A 15,011-nucleotide genomic window follows, 5' to 3' on the forward strand; every position below is an offset into this window, starting at 1 on the left:
TGTGTGCCACCACACCCAGCTACCAAAATTTTTTTTAATATTTTTAAATTTATTTATATTATTTATATATATATATGAATGTTTGGCTAAATGTACGTGTGTATATTACATGTATGAAGTGTCTATGTTGTCCAGAAGAAGGCATCAGATCCTTTGGACCAGGAGTTAGAAATAGCTTTGAGCTGCCATGTGGGTGCTGGGAATGGAACCTGGGCCCTCTAAAAGAGCAGTCAGTGCTCTTAACCTCCAGTCATCACTCCAGTCCCTAGCGTGCCTAAATTCTTTTAACAATTCATTTGTTAAAATTCATTTGTGTTGAAATGTTGAATCTAAAGTAATCTAAGAGAAGATTTGTTTCTTTCATAGGACAAACAACATATTCTTTGGCCTAAAAGAGCAGATTGTACAGACAGCTATCCCAGAGTTCCCCTTGGTGGGGAATTGCCAACATACTTTCTGCCTCCAGAGAACAAAGGACTCAGGCAAGTGCTGATGGATTTGGCAAAGCACCTGATTCTGCATGGTTGTCTTCTGGCGGTTCTTTGAGAGCACCAGCCTTGGACGTAAAAGGTTAAGTCTTTGTCTTGAACTCATCCAAACTTTGAAAATATGTTCCTTTTTCTTGTGCCAGGATCCACGAACTGACCACTGATGATTATTCTTCAGAAGAAGAGGCCCAAACCCCTGACTGTTCCATAACTGACTTCAGAAAAAGCCACACTCTGTCCTACTTAGTCAAAGAATTAGAGGTCCGCATGGATCTGAAAGCCAAAATACCCGATGACCATGCACGCAAAGTAAGGCTCCCTTAGGCTACTGTTTATTCCTGTCCATTCTGGGTGACTTCGGAAGCCTCTTAGATAGAACAGAAACATGAAGGAAGGGGTTAGTTAGCTTTCAGTCTGAGAAACTAAAGTAGCATTAAGAATGGGTGAGATGACTGAGGTGTCGGCCATGCTTCTTATCAGCAGAGAATCAAGAAGTGCTCCTTGGGGCTGCAGTGTACGGAGTCCAGCTGAGCACTGTAAGTGCCTCTAACCCAGAGAGGTCTGAAGAGGAGACGCATAGACTTCTGATGGAGGCCACCCTGACTAGTTCAGTTTAGCTCTGCGCCTCTGACCTTCCACAGAAGCTTCTTCTGTGGCTAAGAGTTTGAAAGTTCTCCTGCTTGGCCTTGTCAGCCGTGCTTTGGCCCTCTGTAAGGTCCTTAGGAATCTATAGATTTGGTAGCCATCCAGCAAAATAATAAGTAAGTTCTGTTAATAATTTGTCTTTTGTTGTTATTAATTTAAACTGAAGTATAGTGACTACCTAGATTTAGTTCACAATCACAAAAGCAGGAAAATGGTCATTTTCCAGGTACTTTTGTGGGTTCTTAGAACACAAAGATGATTAAGATGATGATTCTTTACAGTTGCCCGCAATTGCACAAACACTAAAGTAGCTGAATTGAGATCCGATGCTTTTCAGCTTGGTAAGAGTGCAGAGTTTTAGTATATTTAGTATTGTATGTTGTTGATTCTGGATAACTTTTCATTAGATTCTACACACATAGGTAACATTTAGTGGGAGAGAGTATATTACTGGAAAGAAAACAGCGAGACAGACAGAAAGACAGAGAGATAGAGCAGAAAGAGAGAGGAAAGGGAAAGAGAATGTGTGTGCATCTTTTAATTTTTATAATTGAAGGAAACTAGAGCATGTGTATGAGCCAGAGTATACTTGTTAGTATGTTATTACACTCATGTTGTGTATATGATTCTACATGAGTGTTGTTCTTGGGGATTTGGTTAGATGTTTGCCACACAAGCATGGGGACCTGAATTCAGGTCCCTGCACCTACGTAAAAGCTGAACATGATAGCGAGTGTTCATTATCTCTCATTTACTAAGGATGGGTGGAGGCCAGCTAGTCTAGGCAGTCAGTAAGTTCCAAGTTGAGTGAGAGACTGCATCTCAAAAATGAAGTAGAGAGTGACAGGGAAGAGGAAGACATCCAGCGTCAACCTCTGGCCTCCACATGTCTCACACACACATGTATACACAGGAATACACATAAAACACCCCCCCCAAAAAAAAAAAAAAAGGAAGAATTCTGAGGCACTGTGGAAGGACTGCCATCTTAGAAATTCTTCTAGGTGTCTTCCCTGTTATTTTTAATTGAGTCAGTCTTTCTTTTAATGTTTTCAGATTTTACTTTCCCGTATTAAAAACTATACTATCCCAGAAGAAGAAATTGGATCTTTCCTATTTCATGCTATTAACAAGGTGAGTCATTTGTTTGAGGCCACTAAAACTTAAATACTTACAAAGTATAATTACAGTTTTAATGTGTCTATTAAAGCTTCTGTTTAGAGCCAGCACTCTACTTTTACCTAACAGACCTCCTCTGATATTCTCAGCCCAATGCTCCTGTCTGGCTCATTCTGAATGAAGCAGGACTGTACTGGAGAGCGGTAGGAAACAGCACCTTTGCTATTGCCTGCCTTCAGAGGGCTTTGAATTTAGCCCCGCTTCAATACCAGGACATTCCTCTTGTCAATCTGGCCAATCTTTTGATTCATTACGGCCTTCACCTTGATGCTACTAAGCTTCTCCTGCAAGCACTGGCTGTCAACAGCTCCGAGGTGAGGTATTCTTTACTTGGTTGCAGAGTTTACTTTGGTTTTGTAAAGGAGGGATACTAAAATGTCAAGTGTGCTTTTCAGAGTTGAGTTTGTATATTTTAAGAAAAGAAATAAATATATTTCGTTTTGCTTATTTGTTTATTTTGAGAAAGGATCAGGCCGTGTACCCAGAGCTTACCTCAGTTCATTATTCTCCTGCCTTGGGCTCCTGATTACATGCATGTACCACTCTGCTAGCCCTTTTCAAATTTGAATGAGTGAAATTCATAATTCTCGTTTATCTTTTTTTAAAGACTTGCATATAAACAAAACTTGTGTAGCTATGAAAGTATATTGTCATTTTCTGTGTCAGCCTGCAACACCTGACTCTGATCTTGTCCCACTCAGTACTGAATGTGCCTTGCTCAGTGTTACACCATTTTATAGATGCAATATTTAATTTGTAGATATAGTTACATCATCTGATGCACAGTTAAACAGGTCTTTTGGTAAGGAATAATAAGCAGGGGTCTGGGAATGTAACCCAGTGGCAATATAAACAACACCCTCAATTCAGTGCCAAGGTGACAGATATGTGCTATCATGCCCAGCATGACTGCTTTGTTATTCTTAGTTCTTATTTTTAGGACACCACATAAAGTTTGATAAAATACAGTTCTAATAGATAACCAATTAGGTTGTCCTTACCTAACACCTGAATGATTATGTATTTTATCTCCAGAGACTCCTTTAGAAGAGATGGGTGTAAACAGCTTAGGTTTAAGATATTCTAAAAGTAAATTTTTAAATATAATAAAATGTTGTCCATTAAGAGTTCACAAATTTGCAACTGAATTTTAAGCATAATTTTGTAAGCTCTGTACTTTCCAGCAGGTCAGATTGCTGTTACATCCATCAGATACTATTCAGTGCTGCTATGCAGCAGACACAGTGCAGTGAGAACAGATCTCCTTGTGGAGATGTGGTAAAGCAGGCATGCGTGGGAAGCCCAGTGCTGCTGTAGTCTGTGCTTCTTCCCATGGTCACTTGCTGCTACCACCAGCTCGGGGAGCTGAGTGACAGTTTTCTAAAGAAGGAAAAGCTGAGCTCTCAGAGATAGTTGCCTTTCTGTATTTACTGTATCCATTTAGATGTATAGTTGTGAAGTCCTATGATACTTCACAAGATAAAAAGAGAAATCTGGGTAAGTGGAGCAAAAATACACCTAACCAACACTCCCTCCCAGCTGTCAGCATCTGGAAATACTGACCTGAAGCCAGGAATTCTGTGCAAGTGTTTCATAGTGATCATTAAAGCTTACTATATTTAAAAAAAAACAAAAAACAAACCTGTTACTATATAGTTTTAAAGACATTAATTTAAATGGTTATATAGTCCATAGAATGTTATGCCATGACTTACTCTTTCGGTAGCTGACAGTCTTAGTAACTATTGTCAATAATGGTTTCTACCAGAGCCTTTTTCTGCATCCCAGATAATTATTTTAGCACTGAAATGAATAAGTCAATGAAATAGTAATTATTTTGATATCTCTGGTACCTTACCCAGCCAGATATCCAGCAAAAAGTTTTGGCCAATTCATAAGCAAGAGCTTCAAATCTTCATTGCACTTGTATTTTCACCTTAATTATACACTTCATTTGTTTTCCTTCAACTAGATCTAGACACCATCCAACTTAATGGTTGATTTTATCAGAAGAATAACCTTAGGAGACAGACTTTTTCCCATAATAGATGAGTTAAATACACACAAAAACTGAAAGACATCAGAACTTAACCAGCTTAAATTTGAACTCGGAGATACGACCATAGAGCTCACACTCTTAGCCTCTGACCTAACAGTCATAAAACTGCTTTGCTTATTTTAAAAATGCAACTTCCTTGTTTTAACATTTCTTAGCCGTTTAATAAAAAGGTTTGCTTTTACTGGCCTCAAAGCCCATGATGGTCCTCTGCCTCTTGAGTACTAAGATCACAGTCAAGTACCACAGGCCCAGTGTAGAAACATGAACTAAGCCCGTGGCAGTTCAGTGTCCAAGTGGGTTCCATAGTAAAGGGAAGAGGGACTGATTGGCCTGCTCTTTGATCACCTCCCCCTGAGGGGGGAACAGCCTTACCAGGCCACAGAAGATGACAATGCAGCCACTCCTGATGAGATCTGATAGACTAAGATCAGAAGGAAGGAGAGGGGAACCTTCCCTATCAGTGGACTTGGGGAGGGGCATGCTTGAAGAAGGAGGAGGGAAGGTGGGATCGGGAGGGGAGGAGGGAGGTGTTTGTGGGGGGATACAAAGTGAATAAAGTGTAATTAATAAAAAAAAAACATGAACTAATACTAGATTAAGTAAAATTAGCTGTAAAAATGCATTTTATATGTACATGTTAGAGAATTCCTGGTTTTATTCCATTTATATGAACATCACAGAGGGCAAAGTTAATGTGTGTGGGTACAAGTCACAATATATCCACAGTGATGGCTTTACTGATAGGAAACTAATGCGTTAGGGTTGGGAACTTCAGTGATACTGGAAACATTCTAATTGTTTTATATATTGGAATGAGTAGCATTTCAAGAATATATTCATATGTAATAATTCATTGAGTTACATACTTAAGACTAGTTACTACTTTTAGTGTTTTTTAATCTTTATGAAAAGGTGCTTATATATATATTGTACAGTTTAGAATTGGCTGGTTTGAATAAAATGAACAAGTTAACAGTAACCTTTATAGAACAACCTAAGAAAAGCCCAAAGAAATATAATGTAAAGGTTTTATGCTTCTCAAAAAAAAGTTCATTTGCATTCTGCTGATTTCTTTTTTCTCTTCGTTTCAGCCCCTGACCTTTTTGAGCCTGGGAAATGCTTACCTTGCTCTGAAGAATGTCAGTGGGGCACTTGAAGCCTTCAGACAGGCCTTGAAGTTAACTACAAAATGCCCAGAGTGTGAAAGCAGCCTGAAGCTGATCCGCTGCATGCAGTTTTACCCTTTTCTGTACAACATCACCTCTTCTGTTTGTAGTGGTAAGCACCTGTTTAATACCAGAAAAATGAGAAGCTCAACCAGTGTTGCTGTCATCATTGAAAGAACACAGAAGTGATTTTAGGAACTTCTTCCAGGGTTTTAGGAAGCTAATTTACCTGTATAGCAAAGAAGTTCATTCATTAATTCCTGAAATGGCTTAGGAGTTGATTTTTAACTCATTTCCAGAACCTTAGTTAAGAAATCCTGACTAAAGTTTTCTCTGTCCTAAAATTTCTATGTAACCATGACTGCTATTCCTGGTGTCAGTATGTGTCGTGAACACAGTTCTGCACACTCAACCCCTGAAAACAGTCTTTTCCGTTCAGAATACTAGTTGAACTTTCCTGCATCGCTATAATAGTTACCTGACGGGTCATCCCTGGTGTCCTTTCTATTTAAGTGTATCTGGCTCTGTACAGCAGGTGTGAAGCCTTTCTAAAAGTCACATGACCTCTAGTAAGCTTCACTATAAGGAACAGATTGTCTATTTCATGCAGTTTCCATGTATATGGATCTTCAGCACCTAGCTACTGCTAAGTGGAGCAAGTTTTCACCCTACTGATGTCCAGATTATAGTGGAATGTTTAGGCAAAGGACATTCTAGTTCCTTCAATATCGATATTAAAAACTGAGCAAATGTGACACCCAGTTTATGTGACTTGACTTAGATGATTTATAATAGATTTAAACCAGAAGCTGGTTTCCTTGGATCACTTTACCAGACTGCCAAAGGATGTTGATAGACTTGGGAATTCGTGTACTTTCGTTGTTACATACCAAAGTCTCTCAGCAGTGTGACAGGTCAGATGCATATCAGCACTGGGCATAATATAAATTAGAGTTGTCGTGAATACCGAAGGCCGGGACAGTCAAGTGGCCAGCACTAGCGTTCCACAGATTCTTGCCTGACCCATACACTGCCATACTCTCGGATCCCAGTAAAATGGCAAATCATTACCTATGCAGTAAAAGACAGGAAAAATTGTCACACATTTGCTGACAGACTAAGTAAATGATTTATCATAGAGTAGGTAACTGGAGAAGAGTAAGCCTTGAGAAGTTCACTGCAGGGCCAGTGAGATGCCTCAGCGGGGAAAGGTATGTGCTGCCAAGCCTGAAGACCTGCGTTCAGTCCCCATAACCCACGTGGGGGAAGAAGAGAACCAACTCACACGAACTATCCTCCAACTTGCACATGTGTAACGTGCTATGTGCATGCACTCACACAAATGTGCATGTGTCATATTAAACCAAAATGAAATTTTAAAGTTTATAGTAAATACAGGGTATTCAGAGCTTTCCAAGCATGAGTGGTTTTTCTTATTCTTCCTTCATCCAAGAAAATGTGGTCTTTAGATATTGGTGTTTACCAGGAACAACCTCATTCTTTTTATAAAGAGCCTTTTATTAGAGAAACTCATGTCCTTATGTTCTCTCTCACTTCTCTCAAAAATTTAGTTCCTGGGTGTTTATACACATTAGTGACCTTCTTCTAAATGTTACTTTCCTTTGTATTAATGTTGCATACTTGTGTTCAGTTTTTGTTGTTGTTTGTTTTGTGCACTTTATTCCTATGTCATCCACGTCAGCAGAAAGAATTTAGCTGTGATAAACTTGTCCCCAAGAGCCTAACTTGTCAAGGAGCAAATAATGTCAGGTAGGTCTTTATCAGATGTGGAGCATCTGCTAGTCTAGATTGTCTCAATGACATCCTCAGGTCCAATAAAACTAGGGGAAAAAGTTTTTCTTATAAGGTGAACTACTATTGTTCTCTCAGAGACAGCTCATGAAAAATTGGACAAGATTCAGTCCCATTTACACTTAAATAACTAGCTGCATGAGTTATGAGGCCTTTGCTCTCATTGGCTCCCATTACTAAAACTGGCTCTGCTGTCAGTTTTCTCAGATGGTGATGATGTGAAGGTGAATGTGTCCAGCCAGTGGTGCTGCCTCAGCGCTCCTACGTGTGAAGCCACTTATCTGATTGAATATTAACTCTTACTGAGTTTTTACTTGTGTGTTATTTTAAGAGACCCATTTCGAGTATTTTATGAAGGAAGATTTAAGAGGTTGAACTTTTACAGTTTTTTTTCTTTGAGAATTTTGTAAAACATGCCGTGATTTTGTTCACGCCCAAGTCTTTTCAGAGCCGCTCTCTTCACTTCTCAACAAGGTTGTGCCCCATCCCATATCAGAATCCTTGGTTGTGTGATCTTCCACTCAAGCATGGTCAGCATTTCAGAGGCTACACTCTTAGAGAGCACTGACCCTTTCTCTCCACACAGCTCTTTAGCGAGGAGGTAGAATTTCATGTCCAGTTCTCCTCTTCGTGCTGGGATTTGGTCTGGTTTAGGTTGGCACAGGTCTTATGAATGCTGTCACAACTACTGGGAGTTCAGATACATAACTGCCCTGCTGTGTGCAGAAGACGCTGTTTCCTTGTAGTCAGCTGCTGTCTGTGGCTTTTATTCTTTCCACTCCCCCTTCCACAGTGATCCCCGAGTCTTTGAAGGGGGGAATATAGTATATGTGTTCTACTTAGGGCTGAACAAGTCTCTTATTCTTTGTTCCTTGGCCAGTTGAAGGTCTCTGTGTTGATCATTACCTACTGTAAACAGAAGCTTCTCTAATGAGGGTTGAGAGATGCTTTGATCTATGGATACAATGATAAGTCATTAGGAGGTAGATCAATAATATTTCCATTTAGCAGGATAATAGTAATAGACTCATTTCTGTGGACTATGCCCTCTAATACGGAGTTTGGCCCAATGATGGTGGCAGGTATGGGTTTCATCTTGTGGATCAGGCCTTCAGTCTAATCAGAAGGTGGTTGGTTACCCCCACAACATTCATGGCACTGCTCCACCAATGGCCATGGCTTACGAGGCCAGTTATCACTGCAGCTCAGAAGATTCACGGGTTAGTTAAGACTGTTGGCCTCGTTCCTCCTCTGGAAGCATACATAGCACATAGCACCTTCCAGCACTATTTAAGCTAGCCAGTAGGGACGATGCCTCCAGGTCAGTCACGTCATATGACCTAAGTTTATGTTGTCTTCAGCAATACAGGCTTACCGTCAATGCAACAAGACATGTTTACCTGAAAATCTTACACCAGGTGTTAGAAATTATGATAACTACTGTCCAGAATAAGTCATACATGTTAGCAGATCTTGGAAGTTTAGGCAAGTTCCTACATTATATGTTTTATGGCCTTTGCATGAATTTCCAAAATCTGTATATGAACTTCAGTAGCTTGCAATATACATGAGAGTTACCTTATAATCTTCTTATAGTGTTTCTGTATTTATCACATGCATTTACAGAAATATCTCTTATATTCTCTGAGGTTTTAATCTGTTTTCTGCAGCTGGAATCTCTGTAGATTTATGGCTTGCTGCACACAGTGTTCTGTAGTTTAGATTTTTAAAGAAAGAATTGTTGCGTGTTGCTGCCTCCTTCAGACTCTGCAGCATATAACACCTGTAGCTGAGAGTTTGTACCTTACCACTTTCTTCACAAGAATCTCTCTCTCTCCCCCTCCCTCCCTCTCCCTTCTTCTCCCTCTCCCCCCTCCTCTCTCTCTCTCTCTGTATGTATGTTTGTGTGTGTGTTTGAGATATTTTTATAGATCCAGCTTGGGGAGAACATCAGTATATAGTTAGGCCATCTCCATTTGTTTCTACAAAATATTTAAAAAATTTTAAGGACTATAGTTATGTTTACCAGATAATTCTTTTGACATATATCTATATATAAGGAAAGAATAAGAAAAAGTTTAAGAGTTTGAGCCTAGAAATAAAGGTTATGGTTTCCCCAAGTCAAAGATCAGTCAGTAAAACTAAAACTAACCCAAGCTACTGCCTGTCTGCCTCATTCATTGACTCCCTTACTCTCAACACACTATAATCCACCCTCATTGCTATGGTGGGGGAGTTCATGTTTGTAGATTCTTGGGACGTTTAGTAAAAGTAGTATAATTGCTGTACTTTCAGTGACTAGGATCAGAAGGAAGGAGAGAAAGACATCCCCTATCAGTGGACTTGAGGAGGGGCATGGGTAGAGAAGGGGGACGGAAGGTGGAATTGGGAAGGAAGGAGGGAGGGAATTACAGGGGGAATACAAAGTGAATAAGCTGTAATTAATTAAAAAATTAAAAAAATAAAATAAAAACAAGTATGCACACACACACAAAGGTATATACTTCACTAGAATATGGAAAACAGCATCACCACCCTACAAGCATGCCCAGGATGTTTATCTAATTTAGGATGCTCCCTTGATGTTTCTGGGTCTTGCTCATTAGTTTGTTGCACGTGTATATCTTGGGTTTTGCACAGAAACTGATGACTATATTTGTATTAAGTCAACGAACAGTTTTTCCTTAGATGTTCCCAGCACGTAGATTTTTGGGTTAAAGTTTTTATCTATGGGACCAGCAAGATGGCTCAGTGGGTCAAGCTACTTGCTGTCAAGCCTGATGATCTGAATTGGATTCCCCAAGGCCCATATGGTAGAAGGAGAGCTCCAACTCCCAAAGTTGTTCTGACCTTCACAAACATGCATTCGGCACACACTATCACAGAGAGAATGAGAGAGGGAAGGACAGGAGGAGAGAGAGAGAGATGAAATTAGATCTTTTAAAATATTTTTATTTTTAGGACACTGCGTAACAGATTCTGATGGGCAATGGTTTATATTCCATGCTGTGAAAGACAATGAATATGTGTGTACCAACAAGTTTTATGTCAGCTTGACACAAGCTAGGATCATTTGGGAAGAGGAACTCTCAATTGAGAAAATGTCCTCATAAGATCCAGCTGTAGGCAAGTCTGGGGATGTCCTTAATTAGTGATTGATGTGGGAGGGCCAGCCCATTGTGGGTGGTGCCACCCTTGGCCTAGGGGTACTGGGTATAGTAAGAATGCAGGCCCTGTGCAGCATCAGAGGATTTCAGAGAGGCTAGTCAATGCAAAGGCTTGGGAAGGAGTAGACAGTATGTAAATAGATGTGGTTGGATCTAAAAATGGAGGGAGGATAAGAGCTTCATGTTTATGTGATGGCAGGTTGTTTTAATTATTGGGGCTTTTATTCCAAAAGAAAGATAGTTGGAAGGTTTTGAACAGGAATAAAGTGATTGAATTTACATTTTAACAGGATTCTTCTGCTAAGAATAGACTGTGGTGGGGTGAGAGCAGAGGCAAGAAGACCAGTTAGGATGATACTTCCAAAGTTTCTATGAGATGGGCTGGGAGTTGGCTCAGAAAGTAACTGCCTACTGCATCTGCATGAGACCTTGGGTTCAGAACCCTGGTACCCATATAAAAGCTAGCTGTTCTGGCACATATCTGGAAGCCTGGCACTGGTGGGGTTGGGAGAGCTAATTAGAGCAGAGATAGCTGGACCCCAGAGGTTCACCAACTAGCCAATCTAGTAATCAGTGGGCTGCTGGTTCAGTGAGAGACTCTTTCTCAAAAAATAAGATGGAAGGGATAGAGGAAGTCTCTCATTGTTGACTTTTCTTTTCCACCTGTGCATGCACAGCAAGCACAAAAACACACACACACATCCATGAGAGGTAATACTGGCTTGAGTCAGACACATGGAAGAAAAGAAGGTGAAAAATTATCATGTTTAGGATAAAAGAAAACATCCCTAAAAAGGGATTGTGGAAAATGCCATAGAAGGCAAGAAAGTCAGCTCCTGAACAGCAACCTAATAGAGGGGTGAGAATTAGGAATGAGCCGGCGAGGGGAGGAAGGCTGTGGCCTTAGACAGACTACACTTCTGTGGCCTCTGGGATTGTCAAGCAGAGGTGTTTCAGTTGTGTGGTCAGTGAAGGACAGGCTAGAAACTATGATTGTGAGCCATAGGCAGATGGATGGTTGGTTGGTTGGTTGTTTGTTTGTTGCATCATGAGCTTGAATGGAAGTGCCTGAGTAACTAATATAGAATGGAGAATGGATCAACAATTAATTAATAGGGCATTTAGTCTACATTCAGAAGCTGGAAAGAGACAGGAGAACTGTAAAGAAGTAGAAAAAAGTGAAAGCAAGTATTTATTCACAAGTCAGGTGTGTTTAAAAGAGTAAACAAGAGTAGCATTGGTACACCCACTAGGTACATCCTGAGACACTGAGCTAGGTGAAGACAGAATAAATCCTGGATTGGAGGTTGTTAGTGATCTTTTAAAACCTTGTATAAAGTGGGGCTTGAAGGAGGTGAGAAAATGAAAATGGCAAGCTTTATTAGAGTGCAGAAAAATAAGGTATAGATGGAGAGCACTGTGAGATTGAGGATGTTTGTTTTGTTTTTTATGCTTATAAAAATAGAATGTATTGCACTATATTTGCCTAAGAGCAATCAAGTAAAAGGGAAGCAATGAAAGATGTGGAAAGTTCTCTAGAAGGAGAAGAGGATGGGAAAGGAGGGCAGAAAGGCTACGGGACCCAAGACACAGGGGTAGGAGTTGTCTCTACAGGGGAGCAGGGGCAGTATTACAAGTACACACCCAAGTGGACGTAAAGATGTAGAACTCTGGGTTGCTTCTCAGGAAAGTAAGAGCTGAATTGCCAAAGCAGCGTGAAAAGGAGCTGGGGACAGATGGGTGAGGAAAGAGGGGCTACAAACTTGTTTTGAATGTGAATTGACCAAAGAGGTTTCTAACTTTGCTAAGTAGATAGATGCCCATGTAACTCGTCACAAAAGGAAGCCCAGAGGAGAAATGTCCCGAACATTGGTATTGTTCTGGAGTAACATCTTCACTGCAGGCTGTGGTCATTTAGTGCCTTAGGTTCTCTCAAAGAAAAGTATCCAAGGTGTTAAAGAAAATGCCAAGAGCAGAGCCTCTAAACTGGTAACATTTAAAAACCAGGGGCACTCAGAGTGAGAAAATAAATGTATGATGGTAGCCAAGGAGTGGGAACTGCAGTTCTGAGGAACAGAGTTTGAAAAGGCAAAATCAGTAGCAGTGTGGCCTGCTGCTGAGTGGCCTGTTCCCACCAAACAGCTGTCACCATTAGGCATGCTGTCCTGTATCTCTACAGGGATGTAGCTTAAGGAATGCTAAATGAGGTTTCTTTTTTAATTATCTTATTTTTTATTAATTACAATGTATTGATTTTGTATCCCAGCTGTAGCACCCTCCCTCATCCCTTCTCAATTTTCTCCTCCCATTTCCTTCCACAGTCCACTGTTAGGGGTGGTCCTCCTCCCCTTCCATCTGACCCTAGCCTATCCGAGTGCAGAGGATCTTATGAAAGAAGAGGGAGATGAAAGATCTGGAGGGTACAGGAGCTCCACAAGGACAGCAACAGAACCAAAAAATCTGGGCACAGGGGTCTTTTCTGAGACTGATACTCCAACCAAGGAGTATCTCCATGCATGCATGGACATAACCTAGAACCCCTGAAGAGATGTAGCCCATGACAGCTAAATGAGGTTTCTATCACAGCTCCTCCTCCTGCACCATATGTATTACGAAAGGCGTTGTTACACAGAAAGTTGTGTTTAGACAAGATCTTTGTATTTGCAGTCCACTCTATATCAGGAACATTGGTGATTTCCTGGACACAGACCACAAAGGACCAAGTGAGCGTAGAAAGTTTCAGCAAGAAGCGAGATGAGCAGCAGGGTGAGCGGGTCTGCATGCCCTCGCTCCTGAAACTGAGCATGTGCCCCGCAGCACCTGCACCTGAGACTCTTCTGCTTCTGTGCACTCATGTGTTAAACTTAGGCAAATTCACTAGGTTTTGACTCATTTTTAAATCTTCAGTTTTCATTCACCCTAGATGTCTTTGGAGACAACTAAGCTTATGTGATGCTAACGTTTCTTAGTTTGCTTTCTGTTGGTGTGATAAAGAGCATAACTAAAAGCAGCTGTGGAGGAATGTGCTTTTCTTCACTGAGGTGTTTTGCTTACTGGCTGGTTTTCTAAGCTTGCTTTCCCATTTCAACAGCTAATCACGAAAATGTCCTACAGACTTGCCTCCTGATGGAGGAGTTTTCTCAATAGGGGTTCCCTCTTCCCAGATAACTCTAGCTTGTGACAACTCTGGCAAAAAGAATCTAGCCAGGACATAAAGCTTTGCTCTAACAGAGCATGCATCTTCCCCTTTCAGAAAGATTGCTGACAGAACACACACACACCACACATACACATGCAGTACCTGTCCCTTGCTGGTAGAGGGCTCTTTAGCAATTTTTTAAGTGCTCTGTGCCTTTGGTGATGCTTTTCGTACGTCAAGAGACAACTTAAATGAAGTCCCCATTTGGAGACGTTCTTAAAAACTGAATGCCATGTATTTAAACCCAGGTTTGATCTTTGTATAATATGTACAAAGTTCGGTGGTCTGAGGGAAATAAAACATTGAGTCTGTTAGGAAACGAAATGGATGAGATTTTCAAATACAGGTAACAAAGGAATGTGTCCTGTGGGGTGATCCTCTCTGTGTAGATTTGGATATATGTCCCTTCTTCTCTGTCAGTGCTGATACTCAGCCCTGTTGCTCCCTGAATAGAGCAGCAGCTAACAGAGTGAAAGTAAGATACTGCAAACCCAGTAAGGGTGCACGTGCCTGTTGGTACCCAAGTAGGTAGGCATGCCCAAATCCACAGCCTATCTATCCTCACATCCAAATCCAAAGCCTACCTCACGTCCCACTGCAGGTAGGATCTGCAGTGAAGGAGGTGGAGAACTTTGTTACTGAATCTACAGGGCTGTGCTCTATTTTATTATAGAAGAGCTTGAATGGATGTTTAAACTTCAGTGTGGACAGAGAGGAGACCTAGTGGTAAAAACATATGCTCTCAAACCTGATGACCTGAGTTTGATTATCAGGACCTATATTATGGAAAAATTAATAGAATCTCAAAATGTCCTCTGATCTCCACGAATGCTTCTTGTACACACATACACATACACACACACACTAAATAAATGTGATTAAAAATGAATTCTATTAACCTTTGGTTTAAATATACTCACTGTGCATAGCAGTGAGAATTCCTGGTGCTTACATCTGCATCCTGTGAGGAATCCCTAGGCCCATGGCCTGAGCAGTTATAGAATTACTAAGTCTTGGATACTTTCTTGAAGATGGCTGTCCTTACAATTTACTAAAATCAAGAAATTCAAGACTATTTACTGAACCCAAGAAAGTAAAGCCCAGTTAGTGTTTGAGGTACTAATAGTCTTGGCCTTGCATCATATCCTCACACCAGGAGAAAGGCCAAGCCTGCTGCTCCCAGCAGATACTGCTGGTGTTGAGACCTTTTCCCTGTTCATATTGCTATGCTTCCATTCAAAGTGTAGGAAAAGGATAGTTTTATTTTCCTTTTCTCAGCATCAGCTGGTGACCCAT

At 40.7% G+C, this 15,011-nt stretch overlaps 1 protein-coding gene across 8 annotated transcripts in view; it reads left to right on the forward strand.

Annotated features, from left to right (window-relative positions):
- Nucleotides 1–15,011, forward strand: part of Ttc17 (tetratricopeptide repeat domain 17) — a 102,923-nt gene that overhangs the window by 37,720 nt on the left and 50,192 nt on the right. For all 8 annotated transcript variants that reach the window (XM_021627320.2, XM_021627325.2, XM_060372186.1 and 5 more), the window contains 5 exons: nt 367–482; nt 632–797; nt 2,190–2,267; nt 2,402–2,626; nt 5,463–5,649. In XM_021627320.2, coding sequence (XP_021482995.1) covers nt 367–482; nt 632–797; nt 2,190–2,267; nt 2,402–2,626; nt 5,463–5,649 — 772 coding nt within the window. The remainder of the gene's footprint in view (nt 1–366; nt 483–631; nt 798–2,189; nt 2,268–2,401; nt 2,627–5,462; nt 5,650–15,011) is intronic.

Source organism: Meriones unguiculatus, chromosome 18 (assembly GCF_030254825.1).
Source record: "Meriones unguiculatus strain TT.TT164.6M chromosome 18, Bangor_MerUng_6.1, whole genome shotgun sequence".
Lineage (NCBI taxonomy): Eukaryota > Metazoa > Chordata > Mammalia > Rodentia > Muridae > Meriones > Meriones unguiculatus.